The 18,100-nt window shown below is 47.5% G+C and overlaps 1 protein-coding gene across 2 annotated transcripts in view; it reads right to left on the bottom strand.

Moving 5' to 3' along the window:
• Positions 1 to 2,256: 2,256 nt before the first annotated feature.
• Positions 2,257 to 18,100, bottom strand: part of LOC144955772 (uncharacterized) — a 72,101-nt gene continuing 56,257 nt past the window's right edge. The window contains exons 8-11 of one of the 2 annotated variants that reach the window (XM_078885911.1): positions 17,901 to 17,994; positions 16,068 to 17,282; positions 9,726 to 10,087; positions 2,257 to 6,607 (exon numbers count right to left, since the gene is read on the bottom strand). In XM_078885911.1, the coding sequence (XP_078742037.1) occupies positions 6,419 to 6,607; positions 9,726 to 10,087; positions 16,068 to 17,282; positions 17,901 to 17,994 (1,860 nt within the window). In that variant the 3' untranslated portion in view covers positions 2,257 to 6,418. The remainder of the gene's footprint in view (positions 6,608 to 9,725; positions 10,088 to 16,067; positions 17,283 to 17,900; positions 17,995 to 18,100) is intronic. The other variant, XM_078885912.1, reaches the window with a different exon arrangement.

The following is an 18,100-nucleotide window of genomic DNA, read 5'->3' as shown; positions in this document are numbered from 1 at the left end:
AAAATGAAATTCAAATTAATAAAAATAAAATGATAAAAATCACGACGTTTCGGAGGCAACACAAGTCTCCGTCATCAGGTGGGACCGTCACAGCCATTATTTTATTTTTTATTAATTTTAATTTCATTTTTTATCTAAGTGACTTTACCGAAAAAACTAAGAGTATGAATCCTTGCAGTCACGAAAGCTTCAAATCTAGAATTTCTTCAAGCTCCTCAGGCCAACAACAAACCTCACATTTGCAAATGCTGGAGCCCAAAGTGAAAGATGATATGGAGTGACAATCATCTGCAACCATGATGTGTTTCTGCAGGTGGAGACTGTGCTTGATCTCGCGGGCTGATGGTTTTGGTTGGCTGCCAAGTTGAACCTTCATGTCCACATTGCAGAGACGACAGCTGCAACCTTCGCCCCCTCCCACGCCCATACACGCACCACACCCAGTATTATGAAAATATAATAGACGTCGTTGAGGCTCAATGATAATTTAAATTGTATATTGCTCTTGATTTGAACCTTTCGTGACTGCAAAAATCCATACTCTTTGGTTCTTTCGGTAAAGTCACGTAGGTAGAAAAAAATAATAGATAACGACGCTTCGGTCGAAACACAAGCGTCCGTCACCTGAAGACGGACGCTTGTGTTGCGACCGAAACGTCGTGATCTGTTCTTTTTTCTACCTAAGTGACTTTGCCGAAAGAACCAAAGAGTATGTTGCTGTGATGCTATCTGGGGCGGTGATGCGGTTGCGGTTGGTATGCTACGAACAAAGGTGGCCACGGGTTTGATACCCGCTCACAGCGCACATCAGTGGCGCGTGATATTTGAAATAGTCCCGGATACCGCTCTCCACCTTAAACAAAACCACATTGACCTGCGTGGTGAAGTATGGTCAGACAGCCTACGGTACATGACTGAACAGCTTTGGAGAGTTATTCCTTCATTCAGCGGTGCATTGACAGAGGGCTGTACATTTAGTGCCACTCAGCCCGGGTGGCACCGTGAGAAAGTTGATGGACTCTAGACCAGTGGTGCTTCTTATTCTTCTTAACATGGGGTGCACGCTGCACTCCCTGGGCTTGCGAGATTCCCTTTCTGGGGGTGCGAGACATGGACAGATTTTTGTTCGAAGATAAATAATCCAAAACATAAATTAAGCACGGGGACGTAAGTACAACTACTTTGTTTCATCAAACCTGTGTGTTTATGAACATTATATTTTTAAATGATGAGGATTGAGAACCAAAGGGGTGCAAGGCTGCTGTAAAGGTTAAGAACCACTGCTAAAAAAAAAATATCGGAAGTTTGAATCCTAGCTGGAGGTCACCAAAACCCATCATGCGTGTGGAGTCTCTTCGCCACTTTATTGGTGGGTTATCTCTTGGAGAACAGCCACAACCATGGGAATGTGTCATGACCACCAATGGATCAGGGCCACCAAAGGAGCAAGGAGACCACATGCACGAGTTTTTGTTTTAACTTCGTCATTCACAGCAAATTCACCTCTCGAAACGGTTTCTCTTCTCGCGTTATATCGTGCACAATAAATGCACCTCCGGTATTAGAGCTGAAGAGAATCATGTTATTAGCTATATACGAAGTAGGCGTGCAATGATGCATCATTTAATCAATTGATATTGATCCTTTAGCTCACGATGCATCATCATATTGCATGTGTAAAAAAAAATCAATGTTTGTTAGAATCATTTATTATCTATGTACAGTGAAGGGTCCACGTGGTTCCACTCTGGCCATTCGTTGTTAATTCATTACTAAAGATTCGACTCGAGTCGACCGGCGATACTGAATCGCAACAATTCACGGCATTTGCGAGGCGGGTGAATTAATTATCTTGCACAGCGCCACCATGCAGCTGTGAAAATGATTTTGAATTATTTTTTATTAATGTTGTTGGTATTTTGATTTAAAGCTTTCGTGACTGCAGGGATTTATATTCTTGGTTCTTTCGGTAAAGTCACGTAGAAGGGAAAAAATATATATAAAACAATAAAAACAATTCTTGCTGTGGATTTCACACCTGATGATGATTGCTTGTGTTGCAGTCGAAACGTCGTGAGAATTTTATTGTTTTATATTTTTATTATTTTATTATTTCTCTTCTACGTGACTTTACCGAAAGAACCAAGAATATGTTGTTGGTATTGTTTCAATTAAGTTCTGGTCCGCTTTTTTTTTAACAATAGTGTTATCCGCTTTTTTTAACAATAGTGTTATCCAAATTGTGTGAAACAATGTTGCAAGTTTGTCATTTTCAACTTGTTTAATAATAATCTTAATAACAAAAATAATGGCTCTTCGTGTATAAACAAAACAGAGAGACCGAGACAAAGAAGTCACTGTTTAAGCAGCATGATTGTTACAAAAACCAACATTTCCAGCAGCTGTCAAATTGTATTTACACTCGACAACATGTAACAACAATAAACACAGCATATGTACAAAGTGTCCATGTTTTTTGCAACACTTATTCTAATTATACACAATAAACAGAAGCTGCAGTTGGTGTAAACACGTCTTTGTTGTTGTTGTTTTTTTTCCTGCAGGCGAGACGGATCAATTATCGGCACAATTTGGTCCTCAGAGGTAATAACCAGCATGTCCAATGGCACACTCACTCCCTTGCGGGGCAAGGACCTTCTAAACATCAGCATACTTGACACTTCTCAAAAAAAACATATGTACATCAATATACAACCGCACAACGGGAGTATGTTAAACGTGTGTGTGTGTCTGTGTACAATAGTTCAGTCTGAGAGCGAAACAAAGTCACATGAAGAAGGCGTAGCCAAGAGACAACATTATGCGATACACGCCGTTACTTTTGTAGAACCCACCGACACAATAAATTAGACGGATGGTCAAATGCGGTGACCAAAAAAACATATTTCAGACGGCCTTGTAGTGCAAAGCTCTTTGCGTAAACAACAAGTGTGTTGCTGTCGTTGTTCTCCGTCGCTTCCTTTGCCATTTGTTCTGTTGTTCTCATTGTCCTTTGCCTTCAGTACGCGCCGGCCGCACTCCGCCCCCCTTCCACCGAGGACGTGACTCACACTTCGCAAGCCAAGCACAAGGACGGCAACAACAACCGCCGTTGGCCACTGAAGCGGCGGTGGCGTCACCACGGCGCGTGGGCCAGGCTAGGTGCACCAAGAGGCCACGTGAAGTGTCCAAGGCTCGCTGCTGGCAGGAGGTCACGGGACAAGACCCAGGTGCCGTGGGTTGACTGACTTTGAGATGACTGGCGGATGCACCACCTCTGCCACCTCGCTGTTGTGAGCGCCGCTCCTCCGCCCCCCGTTGTTGTTGCTGGAGGGCGACTGCCTCCGACTGCCCAGGAGCAGCGTCCTTCACGAGCCTCCTCCACAGAGGCTGATCTTGACATGGCTGGTACCAGCCATCGGCAAGTCCAATCAGATCCACATTCTTCTGTACCGTATCAGTTCATCTCTTCTCTAGCCCGTGCCACGTCCGTTTATCCCTCTCCATTCAGACAAACAGAAGCTTATTTTAGCATTCTGTGGCTGGGCATGCGGGTTACATGACCCAGTCAATGCAGCCGGAGGAGCTCAGCGATGGGGCTGTGTGCACATGCACACTCTCGTCCCATCATTGGAAGTGAGCCAACATAACAAACTGCCCCCCACCCCACCGAGCTGACTCACGATTACACCAAGGACAATATGCCTTCCGAAACCATGGAATTGAAATGGAGTCTTACCGATGAACAAGATGCCATTAATATGTTAATGCACCCTTCCTAAAGGCCAAATAATGTAGTTCTGCAGGCGAAAAGGCAGGATATTCGTGATGATGAAGTGATGTTTCAGTTTAACACCTGGGTTGGGCAAGGCTCTCATTATTACGGTACGGTGAATGATAACGCAGAGCATTTTCCACCTGTTTTTTTTTTGCTGCAGCGACTGCAAAAAAAGACTCTGCTGCCGTTTAAATGAAGCGATGAACAAAGTGTTTTACTGCGTGGAAGCAACGGGTTTGTTTTTTGCAGATTAATAAAGTGAACGCGTGCACGCACTGCTGTTGTACGAATCGCGGCTGCATTGGGAAGGCAATGGCAGTAAATTATTAGATAATAATATTATCTAATAATAATTTATGTTACCGAGATTGGGGATTTGCAGCGGCATTTATAGCCCGCAGACAATATTTCACCACGATTGCGCAAAACGGGCACAAACACAGATTTAGAATAATCTCACGGGGAAATACGAGGCACAGTTTGAAGCTAACGCTTGCTTGGAGAAGTATGACCCACACATTGGCTGTTTAGATGACACCGAATGCTGAGAAATATTTGGATGCGTAATAAATATACAACGTATGCACATAATCTGCTGTTAGGAGGATAGGACGTTAAATTGAATTTATCTTGGTAATATTGTGACATGTAAATAATTGGTCACCTTACTTGCTTTAACCAATTAGGTAGCAAGAGCAAACTCTAATGTTTATGTCCTGTATATGAGCGATGAGTTTCACATTTTATTTTAATTGAAGAATAATTTCAGATCTTTTCCAAATGTTCGAATAATTTACTTATTACATACCAAGTATTCCCGCTAACGATAGGGACGTCTCACACCATGCCACGTGGCATTGCTTTTAGGCGGCAAGAGTGTGGACGTGACGTCGAGTTTTTCAGATCGTCTGACATTTCGTATCAAGGCTCTGTCCTCCCAGATTATCGGCAAATCGGGGGACATTCCGAGCGTAAATGAATCTCATTGAATGCAAACAAAAAAAATTATCCAGGCGCTTGATGTGGTGTCAGTAGGCAAAATTGAAAAATATGTAACATTTCACTCTCACACCACAGTATCTGCAGCACTTCCTTGTCAATGCCTCACAAACACGCGTTCAACGATATAAAATACTGCAGAAACAACAGAAGTGCTCCCAGCAATAGATGGGGGGGGGGGGGCACTTTATCATGGCATCGCATTCCATTGCATGTCCTGCAACCTATTACACCCCAAATTAATATTATATCAACCAGATGGGGAATTATTTGCATTAGTCCTATTCCTAATTATCATTGGAGGTCTCGGAAAAGACAAAAACAGAGCAGTGGGTGACACTTCATATAATTATGCCGTTTTTAGCGCGAGTTTCAACTACCGAGCTGGCAGATGGAATCGAACGGGCGACCCCCTCTGGGTCGTGCGCTAACCATTATACCACGGCAGCATCCAGACTGCTACGAGCCGAAGACTTAAACACGTCAAGCTTCAGAAGCATGAAATGCCAAGACGACAACATTACGTGACCAAGCGGGGACCGTGTGCGTTACGTAGGCATCGTGAGAAGCACCTTGGTTCCAACAGGTGTGCAAGACGGGACTCGGTTGAAACGTGAGTTCCACTTGTAAAAAAAAAAAACTCCGTTGTTAACATCAACAATTGTACTGCTCAATCGATAATGATTTAAGTGTTTCTGAGGCATCCCTCCCCTGCAGGCACAGTAACCTGTTGCCATTCATCAAGCGTGTACGTGTGCGTGCATGTACGTGTGCGTGCATCTATTATTGGGATGATGGGGCTGCATTAGTTGGGTGACGTGCTCTGTCCGTGCGTCCTTTCTCAGGGACCGATTTGTGCCAATGTTATACAAATCTTTTGTGTTACACTCATCAGAGAATCTAGCGCATATCATAGGCTATATTGATTTGAAGCTTTCGTGACTGCAGGAATCCATACTCTTTGGTTCTTTACCGAAAGAACTATATTTCATCAAATTCAAATAGCAACAAAAGAAAAAGTTCTTTTCAGAGCACAGCCACGATGTTTACTTTTTAGCGTGCACCTAAAAAAGTAAACATCAACAAATCAAACACATGTATTAGCTTCCTATTACATGATGTGTACTGGTCTTTTCGGACTGCGATCAGCTGCTGGCACGTCGACTGTAGGAGAGCAGCAGCGAATGCACCCGCAAGTCGATGCTTTCAAAGACAATCAACAACGGGGCAGCACCTTCCGTATAAACATCTCCAATATTTACCACAAACAACAACAACAGTGCACGGCACTGCAAAAGTCATGGCAAGACGACAAAGCCACCGGTCGCTTCTCGAGAAGGTAGCTGTGACATGGCAAGGCAACGGGCACGGGCGAGGGGCTGGGAGCGGAGGGGCTGAGGGGCGAGGGGAAGAGGTGGGATGGGATGCGAAGGGAAGGACAGAGCAGGGTTTGGGCAAGGGAGAGAAGGGCAGGCGAGGGGATTGGAGGCGAGGCCAGGGGGTGGAATGAGATGGGACGCGAGGGGATGTGAGAGCAGGGAAGGGCAGGAGAGGCGAGGAGACGAGAGATGATTGGAGGGCAGGCGAGGTGGGGGGAGGGCTAAGGAGGGGGAGGAGGAGGGCAAGGCAGGCGAGGGGCGGCTACAGGACGGTTTCCCGAAGGACGCCCACGTGGCTGTGTGGCCGGCTCTGCTCGTCTGACCGCTGCCGCCGGCCCTCCAGGCCCGGCTCGCTGAGGTCCCCGCAGCTCCGGGGAGACGTGGCGCCAGCCCGACCGTCCCGCCGTGGGGAGAGGGGGCTCGTGCGCACCGACTGCGTCTGGGCCATCACCTCATTCATTCACAATTGGCGGAGGGGGGAAAACACGCAGAGAAACATGATAATGCCACGTATAAATATAACGCCACGCTCTTCAGAAAGGTTTTTTTTTTTTGGTGTGATACTGCATTTGGCAGTGGTGCGCAAGCACAAATAACACAAACTCCACACATACGTCAATGGCACTGCCCTAAAAAATAACAATTTTACATTGTTCATCTGGAAACATTCTTAAGGCTCCGTAGTGCATAGCATAGGGCTCCATGGTGTATAGTGTAGTCTCCAACTATTAGTCTGGCCTCTCTGGCTCTCTGCTGTGAAGAAAAGCTATTGCCTGAAGCGCTGCCCAATTTATTTTCTCCTTTTTGGACGGCGATGTTAATCAATGCGTCGAGGTTTTTTTGGTAAGAAATGGTAGGTTGGCTTGAACAGCGCACGTCGCAAAAAAAAAATCACCTTGGGATGGGGCGATTAAAATTGTTACACCCCCAGTGATAGCACGCGTGTGTTAGACACATTGCAATGTTATACACATTGCTGCAGCAAACATTTACTATTTTGTCACAACATAAACAGAGACAGGGAAAGGGTCACATGGATTTCAGAACGTACCCAATTTGCAAGCATCACATCGACTGTCATGTATGTGTAAAGACTGTGTCAGCAAGTCTCGACAGGGAGTCAGCGAGGCTGGATGCAAAGACAAGGCGCCAGCAAGTGTGGAGGATCTTGGTTGGGGAATTCCCCAGAGTGTCCAAAATAGACGGCTGGGAAAATTCCCCCGGAGAATCCACGAGGATAAAAGCAGGGCAAGAAGGCATGTTCGGGGCTGTCGAGAGGGACTCGGGCCGTCGTCGCTGTCTTCACGTCGTCGCTGTCTGCTCGGTCATACGATCTCCACGTCGGCACTATCTCATGACGACGTGGTCCTAAGCTACATCACGTGCAATAAAAGAAACCTCTACAGCTCGAGTCCGGAGTCGTTACATATGTATATTGATGATGATGTGCATCGTCGGGTGTAGCTGCACATCGACGAACTTAGTGTGTGATAACCAACTCCAGACTGGTGCGTAGTACTCTGCCATTCAGTATGTATGTGCTTTGAACTTCTTTCGCACCGTACGTAGCCAACCGTGTGCTAATCGGAGGTGCGGGGGAAGGACAACAAATTAAACACAAAGAGCAGTTTCTAAAGAAGAGTGGATGAGCTTGGGCAGGACACGTCACTCGAAGCGATGATGGCCGGCGTCTGAGACTAGAGAAGAGGGTTGACAGCCCAAGGGAGTGACCTCACCCGAGATTCCATCTACAGGGACTCCTCTACTTACGAACATTCGACTTACGAACTTTCAGAGATACGAACAACCCTGTCCGTATGTCCAGTTGCCTGTTCGGATAGAGAGTCGTAAGTTAACAACCGCCTCACAATAGATGGCAATGGTGGCATCTACATCTGCAGAACATGAAGAACCAGTGGCATCTACATCTCCAGGAGATTATACAACTTTTAAAAACATTCCCCGTGTTTGGTGTACACGCCGTACAACATGTTTGGAATCGACGGAAGTAAAGTTGGACTTATGAACAAATCGACTTACAAACAGATCTCTGGAACCTAACTCGTTCATAAGTAGAGGAGTCCCTGTACTGTTGAGTCGGAGCGAAGGAATCGGATTGTTTGGAGGTGCGGGGTGGAGCGTCAATATCGCAGGACCCATGAGATATGGCGACGGCTGATGTAGGCCTTCATTGAGCCGTGGATTCTTAACGGCTGATAGGTGATTCGAAATACACCCACTCGTCCTACCTTCTATTTATTCACTTTTTTACATGTCTTAAGATCACTTTCATTCGTTCAATCCTGTAAGTGCACTTTTTGTTATAAGTAAATTACTGCTTTGGTCTACGGCAAACTGCAGAAAGAAAATACACCCCTATCACGTTGGGGATTTTAATGCACACAGTATATTCAATAGATAACGATTCCATTCCAGGGCCCAGGCTGTTTATTCCATTGGCTCTCTGCCACTTTATGCATGTCCACGAGAGTCTTGTTTTTATAAGCATGGCTCAAGTAAACAATGAAATCGATTTAAAATCAAATTAAGAAATGTATGACGACACTGTAGGGTTTCACAGTCGCCGGTTATTAAAATGTGCACATTATAAAGAGGCATTTTTTTCTGATTTCTTTTCACGGAGAAAAATTGCAAATGATTGGAATTTAACTTGTGCCTAGAGCACCGGTTAAAAGCAATCATGGTTGGTAGCATTTCTTTGAAACCTCCTTTGGCCGTTCACATTGAACTGAAAAAATGCAACCGCTCCAAAATGTAATCAAAAGAGACAGTGCACGTAATCAGAATTAAACCCAAAAGAGACAGAAAAAAAAGTGCAGTGCATTTATCAGTGCAATCAATTAGAAGAGTTGAAAATAAGCAGGCCTGATCTGCAATCATTAAATTATATTTGAGGTGTGGATTTTTTTGCAATTGTCAATAACCTAAGGTATTTTTATGAATGTTAAAGATTACGGATGCTATATATGAAGCTAATGCTTTGATCTCGTCAGCAAAAAAAGATGTCCTACTTTGACATTCAACACGTGAGAAGCAAATCTATTAAATGTTCACCGACTGCTCCCGTTTGATTTTTTTCCAGACAATCAGAACTATAGAATTAAGACCAACGTACACAGATCTTCAAATCCCTCTGGGGTATTGTCTCAACCCATCAGCTCTCTGGGGTCAAGAAAATTAGGACCGTTTTTGTTTTTGGGGGGCATCAACATTGGTTGTTATTAGGAGGAGATTGAAGCCTGGCATTCACATGGAATTCCCACCGCTGGCTCAGGACCACCAGCAGAGATGAGCACCACCCAGTACTCATTTGAGAATAAAAACTCTGAATGAAATACATCCGTCTTAGCATCGCAACGCGCCAGGAATGTGTGACCAATTCTCCTTCACGCTGACTCGGTGTCATGGCGGCAAGCTGCCCTCCGGTCGGTCTGGAGCTCTACAATGTCCTCTCCGACGTGTTCCATGCCGAAGCGACATCGAACACAGCGGGTAACGTCCACTGCATTGCTCTCCACTTCGTACCACGTCGTTTCCGAGGTTCCTACCTGATCGAGGACGCTGGCGCTGAGGATCGCCTCCTCCATGTGCCTCTCGTCCGACGCGATCACAGACTTGATGTCGTTGACCACGTGACGTACGTCGGGCGGCAGGTCACCGCTGGAGCTCTCGAGGAAGCGAGACACGAGGATCTTGGTGTCCTGGTAGGTTTTCAGGTCCACGAGCGAGCGAGGCCGCTCCCTGGGAGCCTCCAGCGTTGGACTCGTTCGAGAGGACTGTGCAGAGCCCGTGCCGGCGTTCCGGACTCCCGGCTCGGACGGGCGGATGTCGTCAAGCGCGTCGCAGCAGAGTCTCTCTTCTCCGTCCACGTTAGGGGATAGCGAGTCGGAGCTCAACTGGCCACCTCTGTCTGGAAAACGAGAACGCCGCGTGAAACGCTGCTGAGGCTGCGGTGTGCGGCTCGTCGACGTGCTTCAAAAGGGTTGTAGAGAGTGTTGTTCGGCAGGATGTCCGACGTTTCGCACAAGAAGCATGCGGAGCGAAACATCAGACATCGTAGCAGCGGACGTAATTTCAGCTGGAGCTGTGCGGAGCTAAACTCCAGAAAATATTTGTTCAGAGTATATTTCCACAACATTATCTGGCGCACCCCCTAATTTATGACCCTCCACCACTCTCCAACCTCAGGCCATTTGGGCCCAGAAAATATTCAATGGGAAATTAGGCCCTGACATCATGCCAAAGAGCATGCAGTACAACCCAGAAAACACATCGGTGAGCTATACTGCCGTCATTTGATTAAAATAATGTGCAAACAGTGACGTAGATTGTACGTGTGTGTGTGTAGATTTGTGTGGTACGCTCAAGGAGAAGAAGGTAACAATGCACATAACAAAGGAGCACAAAGGACGCATTGTATAGACCGAACACAACTCTTACTTTGTAGCTTCCACATTTGCGGAAACCCGCCTCTCTACTTTGAGCAAACAACACTGACAAGGAACAAGGGTCATTTAAAATATATAATCCATTTTTTTTACTCTGAAAAAAGGGCTTTCACAAAGTAAACTGTCAAAACTTGTTGTATTCTTTAGAGGAATTAAGCTAACATAATCCTAAGCAATCAACCAAAATCCACAATTAAATGAACACATCTTCCCAGAGGAACTTAAAAAAAGCACACACATGTGTTTGCTATTGCTATTCAAGCACAACATCGAGAGTAAATAAGCAAAATGCGGTTCTTGTTTCAGTGCCAAATCTCCGTTTGTGCATTAGGCTTTCTCCAATTAAGCTGCTCACCCAACCAACCACAACGACAGCATCTGGCAGGGTGGCCCAGACTTGGAGCTAATGATCCTCCTGCAGGCTCACCACCCAGACCGCTTGATAAATGGCTATGCAACCTGCCCAGAGATGGGCACATTTAAACCCGACTCTAAAGGGCATAAATGGAGCGGAAAGTATGTGCATTAGCTCATATTGGAAAGTCAACAATTACGCACAATGGCATTGGTTGGGTGGGGGAGCCAAGCGCATGGCAATTCTTCAGGAAAGAAGTAACCGATTCATGGAAGTATTTTCTTTTCTTACCCCAGGGATATGAACTCTGATGTCTACTTGAAGATACATTTCAGTGGCAAAGGTCATTCAAACGGTTTTCACTCTTGCAAATTCATTTTCAACGTGCGTGCCTTTTCACAAATAATAATAACAATAACTATACTCTTGAAGCCGACACTCATTCCGTGCATTTGTAACGCACACGTCCATTCTAGATGTTGAATTGGAATCTCGGAAAGAAAGAAGACACACACACACACATTTCCACATTTTCTCTTTTTTAAAAGAGGCCCTACGTCTTCAACTTGTTTTTAAATCGCTAATGACACATAACTCATCTGAATCGTAATAAAAAGCCAAAACGGCCAACTCGTGTTCATGTTGCGAACGACAAAGGCCAGCACAATTCAATCATCTCTCGGTTAATCACCCACTGCCCTGCGCCATCTCCCATCTCTTTAGAGGGCGGGTCGTGGCGGAGGAGGAGGAGGGGGGGATACGACGTCTGATTGATGTCTTCTGGGGCCTCATTAATCACGCTTAAAAGTATCTGGTTCTCGCGAGCCATTAGCCTTGCCACTGACTGCCACGGCGGAGAGGAGGGGAAAACGAGCTCGTCCAGTCCTCCGTGCCACTGTTATGATATTCGGCCACCTGATCCCCCCTTGGAATTCAATACGCGACTTACAGTCAAGAATGGAGCTTTTCACAGACGTCTGAAATGACTGCAGGGTTTTTTTTTCTTTCTACGTGCCCACTTCAATGAACCAATACGCGGTTTAATTTTATGCGTTAGGAGGAAAGGGCCAATGGTGAATGCACATCTAAACCTTTGAATTCCGCTTACGGATTACATTTGCATCGAGGTATGCACCGCAGATCAAATATCGAGAGATTATATGAAAGCAAATGTAAGTTACGGATTGCAGGATTGAAAACTCGCTGTGAATTAAACAATCGGTTGCTTTTCTGTTTATTCCTGCAGGGAGAAAGAGTATGCCGTGTCTTTGTATGCACTGTATGGGTGGAGCAGTAGCTCGCTCACTGCACTTTGAATCTTGTGACCCGAGTTCGATTCCCAGATGCAGATAACTCAGTGGGGAGTAATATGTAAATCTGTACGGGCACCACCCCCCCCCCACTTCTCTATGAACCCACACTGAAAATGATGGTGAAATATGGTCAAACATCCCCCACGACCGAACAGCTTGATCAATGGCCATGAATTAAAAGGAAGAATGTGCACGTTCTGTGTAACAAAATAACAGCCCAAACGTTGGTACTAGATCCTGCTTGCGTGAAATATTTCAAAATTATCCGATATTGTTAAATTCAAATATGCAAATAAAAAAAAACTAAATACCGAACGTGCGTAAAGAAGCATGGGGAGATGCATCCGTGGAATTAAATGACAACATATGCCTCGTTGAAGATAACATTTCAAAACTGTTGAGAAAAGTAAGTGGGCATGTGCAGCAGACGCCACAAGAATGGATGATGGTCGAAGGTCAAAGAATAATAACAGAACGGTGGCCAAGGGATGGAACATGTCTGAGTGTTCGTCCTCCGGGGAGATGGAGCTATACAAATCAAATCTTGTACATGTGCTGGTTAGATTGTTGCATTGCTGGATCATGGGAGGCTGACGATAATAAAATATTATAAACACTTTGCATTAAATCATATCTCTTTTATCGTTGAAAATATGCAGGCAAATTCTACATATTGTTTCCGCGTTGCCGCGTTAATGCAAATTTACCGTGAAACGTTCATGAATCGACGACAGAAAGCACGCACACAGCGGTACACTTAATCCTAGCTTCCTGAACACTTGCTGCTCACAACCCTGAGCAATTAATAAAGTCACAACTGTTTGTATCCGCGCGCAGTACAGGGTGTGCCTCCTCTTCGTCCGCACGTTACACCGCCACGTGTACACAGTGGACAGCATATGGCCACTCGCCAGCGATTTGTAAATATTCAACACGCGTTAGACGCGGGCACGCGCTCTCTCGTGTGTTTACGACACGTGGTCGTTGGCTATCACTCGCGGGATAACGAGTACATTTTAAAGGGTTCAACTTACACGGGCGTGAAACTCGCAGAGCATAGTCCACACATTGTTAACCTTGCAGCCGCATTCCGTTAACGGTCATTAAGCCCTATCAATCAATCAGTCGGTGCAGCGGTTAAATGCAGCCCGTGTCTATAGGGCATAAAGCTGTCGGGCACCTGTTGGGCTCACTTAAGCAGGTCCCAAAATTAACCAACAGGCAAAGGCTGTGTTAGTAATTTGTAGTTTGCCTTCACGCCCACTCGTTCGACCTACCCCACAAAGGCTCTCCATATGAAAGTGACATTCATTTGCGTGTCTTACTCGTAGAGTAACTGCAATCGGGATTCACTACACTTCCATCCCCTTTTTCTTCTGGTTCTCGAGTCACGGCCCTTAACAAAAAAAATGTTCGATTCGAAATTCGTCCAAAACCTCCAGAATCTATGCCGAGATTACAAAAATAATGTTTTTAAATATTTCCCCCCAATTTGTTGGCTGGAGTAGGATCGAATATCAACGTTTTTAGTATTTAATATCTGACATTTCCGTTGATCTGGGTTTAAAAATGCAAAGGTAAGAAAACCAAACTGGCCCAAAAATGTTCTCAATTGGAAGCATAGAGCGAACAATATTTGCATGAGAACTTTCAGCATTTTAGGACATTGAGAACATCATGAGGTGAAATGTTAACTCCCTCGCCTGGTATACAGGAAGTCGTGGGTTCGATCCCGACCCTGACGTCTGTATATCTGGAGTTCTCCCTGTGGTCATGTGGATTTTTCTCGAGGCTCTCCGGGTTTTCTCTCCACATTTAGAAACATGCGTTTAGAGTATTTGGCTGCTATAAATTTCCAAATGATCAGCCACTTCGTTGAGCTATCATTTGTGGCCAGGTCGCTTCTGAAAAAAGCTAATATCAGACTGGGCCTTACCTGGTAAAATATAAAAAATTGTTTAGTTTATTTATCTCAGTAACATGCGCAGACAGTTTGACACAGGGAATTTCTCACCACACTTCACGCCGTAGAGTGGTAATTAGTGAAGCGGGGAAGGCCCTGGGAATGATCCAGACATCAGTTTCCACTGCTGATCTTCTCCATGGCTGGGAATTGACCTTGGATTGCTGGGTTCACAATGCAGGACATTAACCAATGCGCCACCACTCCACCCCCTATATATTTACTGCAGCCCGTTGTCAATTCATTAGTAAATGAGGGCCTATCCAGGCTGTGTCGGTTATAAGGGTTATTTAACCACACTGAAGATTACTTTAGCCACTTCGTTCGCACACATTCTAATGTTTACGAGCACATGTATCCATTTGCTAATTTTCAGGAGCTGACAGTAACTAATGTGCATGCCAAAGTGTTTATTTTTTGGCCGTGCTTTCAGTTTGAAGCGTGCCCAACATTGTATAGGCATGTGTTTCATACGTTTTGACACGGCCCTGTAAGTTCGTAATTTGGGAAACAAATGTTTCAGTTAATCTAGGCTCTGTGACTTGTTCCATCAGATCGCAGCATGGCAAACACACGCTGCCTGCCACATGGAATATTTTAAAATAAACAAAAAATACTGCTCCCGGACTCTCAGTTTCCAATATTATAGTGCAGCACTTTTCAAGTGAATAACAGTGTACCATCATTCAACACGACAGAGAAACCCTAACCACAAGGCCACTTTCCATTCTCTCCACTGCTTCCAAAGGAATCAGAAAAGCATGGCACATGCAACACACTGTTGGGTTTTCCCCTTTGAGATCAAAGTAAATCCTCAAGACTCTTCCAGAAGGGTCCATCATTGGGATATTTGGAAAATTACTTTTTAAGGACTGATTGAATGTGGGAGGAAACAAGAGTGTCTGGAGCAACATTCACACGTACGACGGGATAATGCTGAGAGGTCCTCACAGATGGGTTCATAAACCCATTTGCTGTCCTGCCATCTTCCTTGCCTCCTTCCAGCCCATCGGATTTGGGAATATCACAAACTTACAAGAGCGACCAATTATTGCCTCGGAAAGCATGCATGTGTAGCGACATAGAATTGGTCACTACGTAGCATAGCGCTTGCTGCTGGCAGGGAAGGGGATCTGCAGAGTGAAGAAGCCCTGACTGACAGCAGGTCACGTGACGGACCCGAGAGGGATCTAGGGTAAAGGTTACGGAGGGGACGAGTCGAGAGCTCCGCTCGTAGGTTCCAGAAGGGGGGCGTGGCCCCACTCCGACACGGCCACGCTGACAGGATAAAAGGGGACCCCGAGCGGGGAATCGGGGCTGTCGTTGGGAGTGGGATCCCCTCGCCGTCGTCGTCGCTGCTGTCGCCGTCCACTTGGTAACTGCGCTGCTAGCAGCAGCTGGCTCTCTTAGTTCAGCGCCGTCAGTGTCGGACGGCGAGCAACCAGTATAGATGTGTGTTTAAGCGAGAGACAGCGTTGTGTAACAGCAGAGAGTGTGTAGCAGTGTGCTCGGTGTTTAATTAAAGAATTGCCACCAAGAAGTTACGTCTCCAAGTTAGTCACTACACATGCACCACCATGCCAAGATTGTGTAACTGCCTAAAATCACACTTTTCAAATCATTTTCCACACCCATTCACTTACCTTCTCAGCTCTAAACAAATTTAAAATTTCTAATCACAGGCCCGAAACGCCAAGCGGCCAGCACCAAACAGCACAATTGAAGGTATGACAGATAAGTGTCAACACATTGCTCGAACTGAGCCAAGCTGAGCAACACTGGACACTGGCGCAGGAAAAGGAATCTCTCACCGGAGTCGGGCTGGGACTCGGCGTTCCTGGACGTCGGCTGCGCTCTACCGCCGCTCCGTCTCCGCCGCTTGGCGTGACCGCGCTCGCCGCGCGCCGTGGCCCGCTTGCTGCGCTGCGCCGGCGCCGCCGCGCCCTTCGGCGCGTCCGCACCGCCACCGCCGCCACTGCCGCTCGGGGGGCTGCTGTCCGGTGAGCTCGGTCGCGGGACGGTGGGCAGAGACGGCGGGACGCCGGCGGCGACGGCGCATCCTCCACCTCCTCCGTGTCTCCCTCTCGCGTGCACTTCCACTGACACCGAAGCATCGCGGCACGGGCTCCCGCCACCCTCGACGCGCGCGGCTCGCTCCGCGACGCCAGTGTCCACGGCGAGGGCCTGCCTCCCCTGCGCGGGGCACGGGCCCCCGAGGCGAAAGTTCTGTCCGGGAAAATCCACGTCGTCGTCGTGCTCGTCGGCCGTGGCGTTCAGGGTTTGCTCTTCCGCAACACAGCACTGCGGTTGTCTCGTGTCGGTACCGTCCACCACTTCCTCCACAAATGTAACGTCCCGTATCTCGTGCTCCGTGCCGGCGACATTGGTTTCACTGGATGCAGCACGCCTCTCGCCCTCACCGTGCGACGTTCCGTTGGGGGTTTGTAGCGCTTGAACGTCGCCCTCGACGCTGTGAGTCTGAGCCGCGATGGCAATCTGACGCACGTCACCGCCGCCCTCGACGTCCCGGGTTTGCCCGGCGGTCCCGACGCTCACGCTCTGCCCTATGAGCCCGCTGTGGCGTTTGGTGGGCCTCCAGTTCTGAGCGTCGTCCACCGCGTCCGTTTTGCCGGCGCGTTTCCCTTCCTGCACCGGCTGCGAGATGGAGATCACCTCCACGTGGTGACTGATGGCCGCCCTGCGGGCCTGGCTACGCCGGGATCCAAAGTGCCTGCCAGTGGCGTGGCGAGCCAGGGCCAGGCCGCTCTCCTGGCTCTGAGGTCGGCCGCGCCCATGAGGCCTCTGCCGTGCCGGCTCAGAGGGGCCTCCACTGCCGCCGCCGCCGCCCCCGCCGCCACCCCCACCCCCGCCGCCGGTGTCCTCGAGGCTGGACGCGATGGTATCCGGCGCCGTGCCGTGCAGCGCACCGTACATCGGGACGTCCCGCGAGAGAACGAGGGCTCGGCCGCTGAGCGCGCTCGAGTCTTCCGAGAGCCGCCTCTCCACAACGTTGCCAACCACGTTTCCTGCGCCGGGCCAAAATAAAACTTGAGGTCAAATTCAATGTCGTTTGTCGACATGTGCAGCTACTCACTGACTCAAGTCAAGCGCCGTGAATTTTTCGATCGTTTTTCAATTTGGGTAATCGCGTGCTGCCACTCCCAGCTATATTTTTGTTAACCAATTCCATCAAACAGACCGAAGGGATTGTATTTATGGGAAGGATTCCAGCACGACATTTATGCAAGGCCACATTGTGCCAGCACGCCAAGGTACGCACAAGCCCGCCAATTTGGGCTGTGCGTACATTGGCATAGAGAGTGAATTTAATCAATCGGCGCGCCTCATTTTATCCCGAAGTGGTACTATTACGACTGGCAAATTGCCTTCCAGGAAACGTACTTGGTTTATAAATTTTTCTTCGTCAACGCGTAAACGACACACCCTTGTTACCGAGACACGCGGCACGTACATCTTGCAGCAAATAAACTTTTCTGCGCACAATTAACGCCCGAGCGACAATTTAGAAAAACATCCAGTTAATTAAAAAGCCGCGCTCCAATTTAATGCCGCTCCAAACGAAGGAGGTTAAAAGTTTTCAAGCTCCAAGCTTTGCACTCCGGAGACCAATTATGGTGTCTCACCGTCGCTTGAGAATCTGCGCGCCTGGGTGCCCGGCTCCCCCGTGCCCGGCTCCAGGCCTTGCGTGAGAACGGCCGCTTGATGGATCACATCCGGCTGCTCAAGGGTGAGAAAACGACCTGTCACCTTCCGAGCAGGGGGGGGGGGGGGGGAGAACCTGTGTGATGCGATTGCACAGCTCCCGCCCCCCCCCCCACTTCCA

This window comes from Lampetra fluviatilis, chromosome 3 (genome assembly GCF_964198595.1).
Source record: "Lampetra fluviatilis chromosome 3, kcLamFluv1.1, whole genome shotgun sequence".
In the NCBI taxonomy this organism is placed as follows: domain Eukaryota; kingdom Metazoa; phylum Chordata; class Hyperoartia; order Petromyzontiformes; family Petromyzontidae; genus Lampetra; species Lampetra fluviatilis.
The sequence above is the reverse complement of the archived record's forward strand: the minus strand, read 5'-3'. Positions and strand labels throughout refer to the sequence as shown.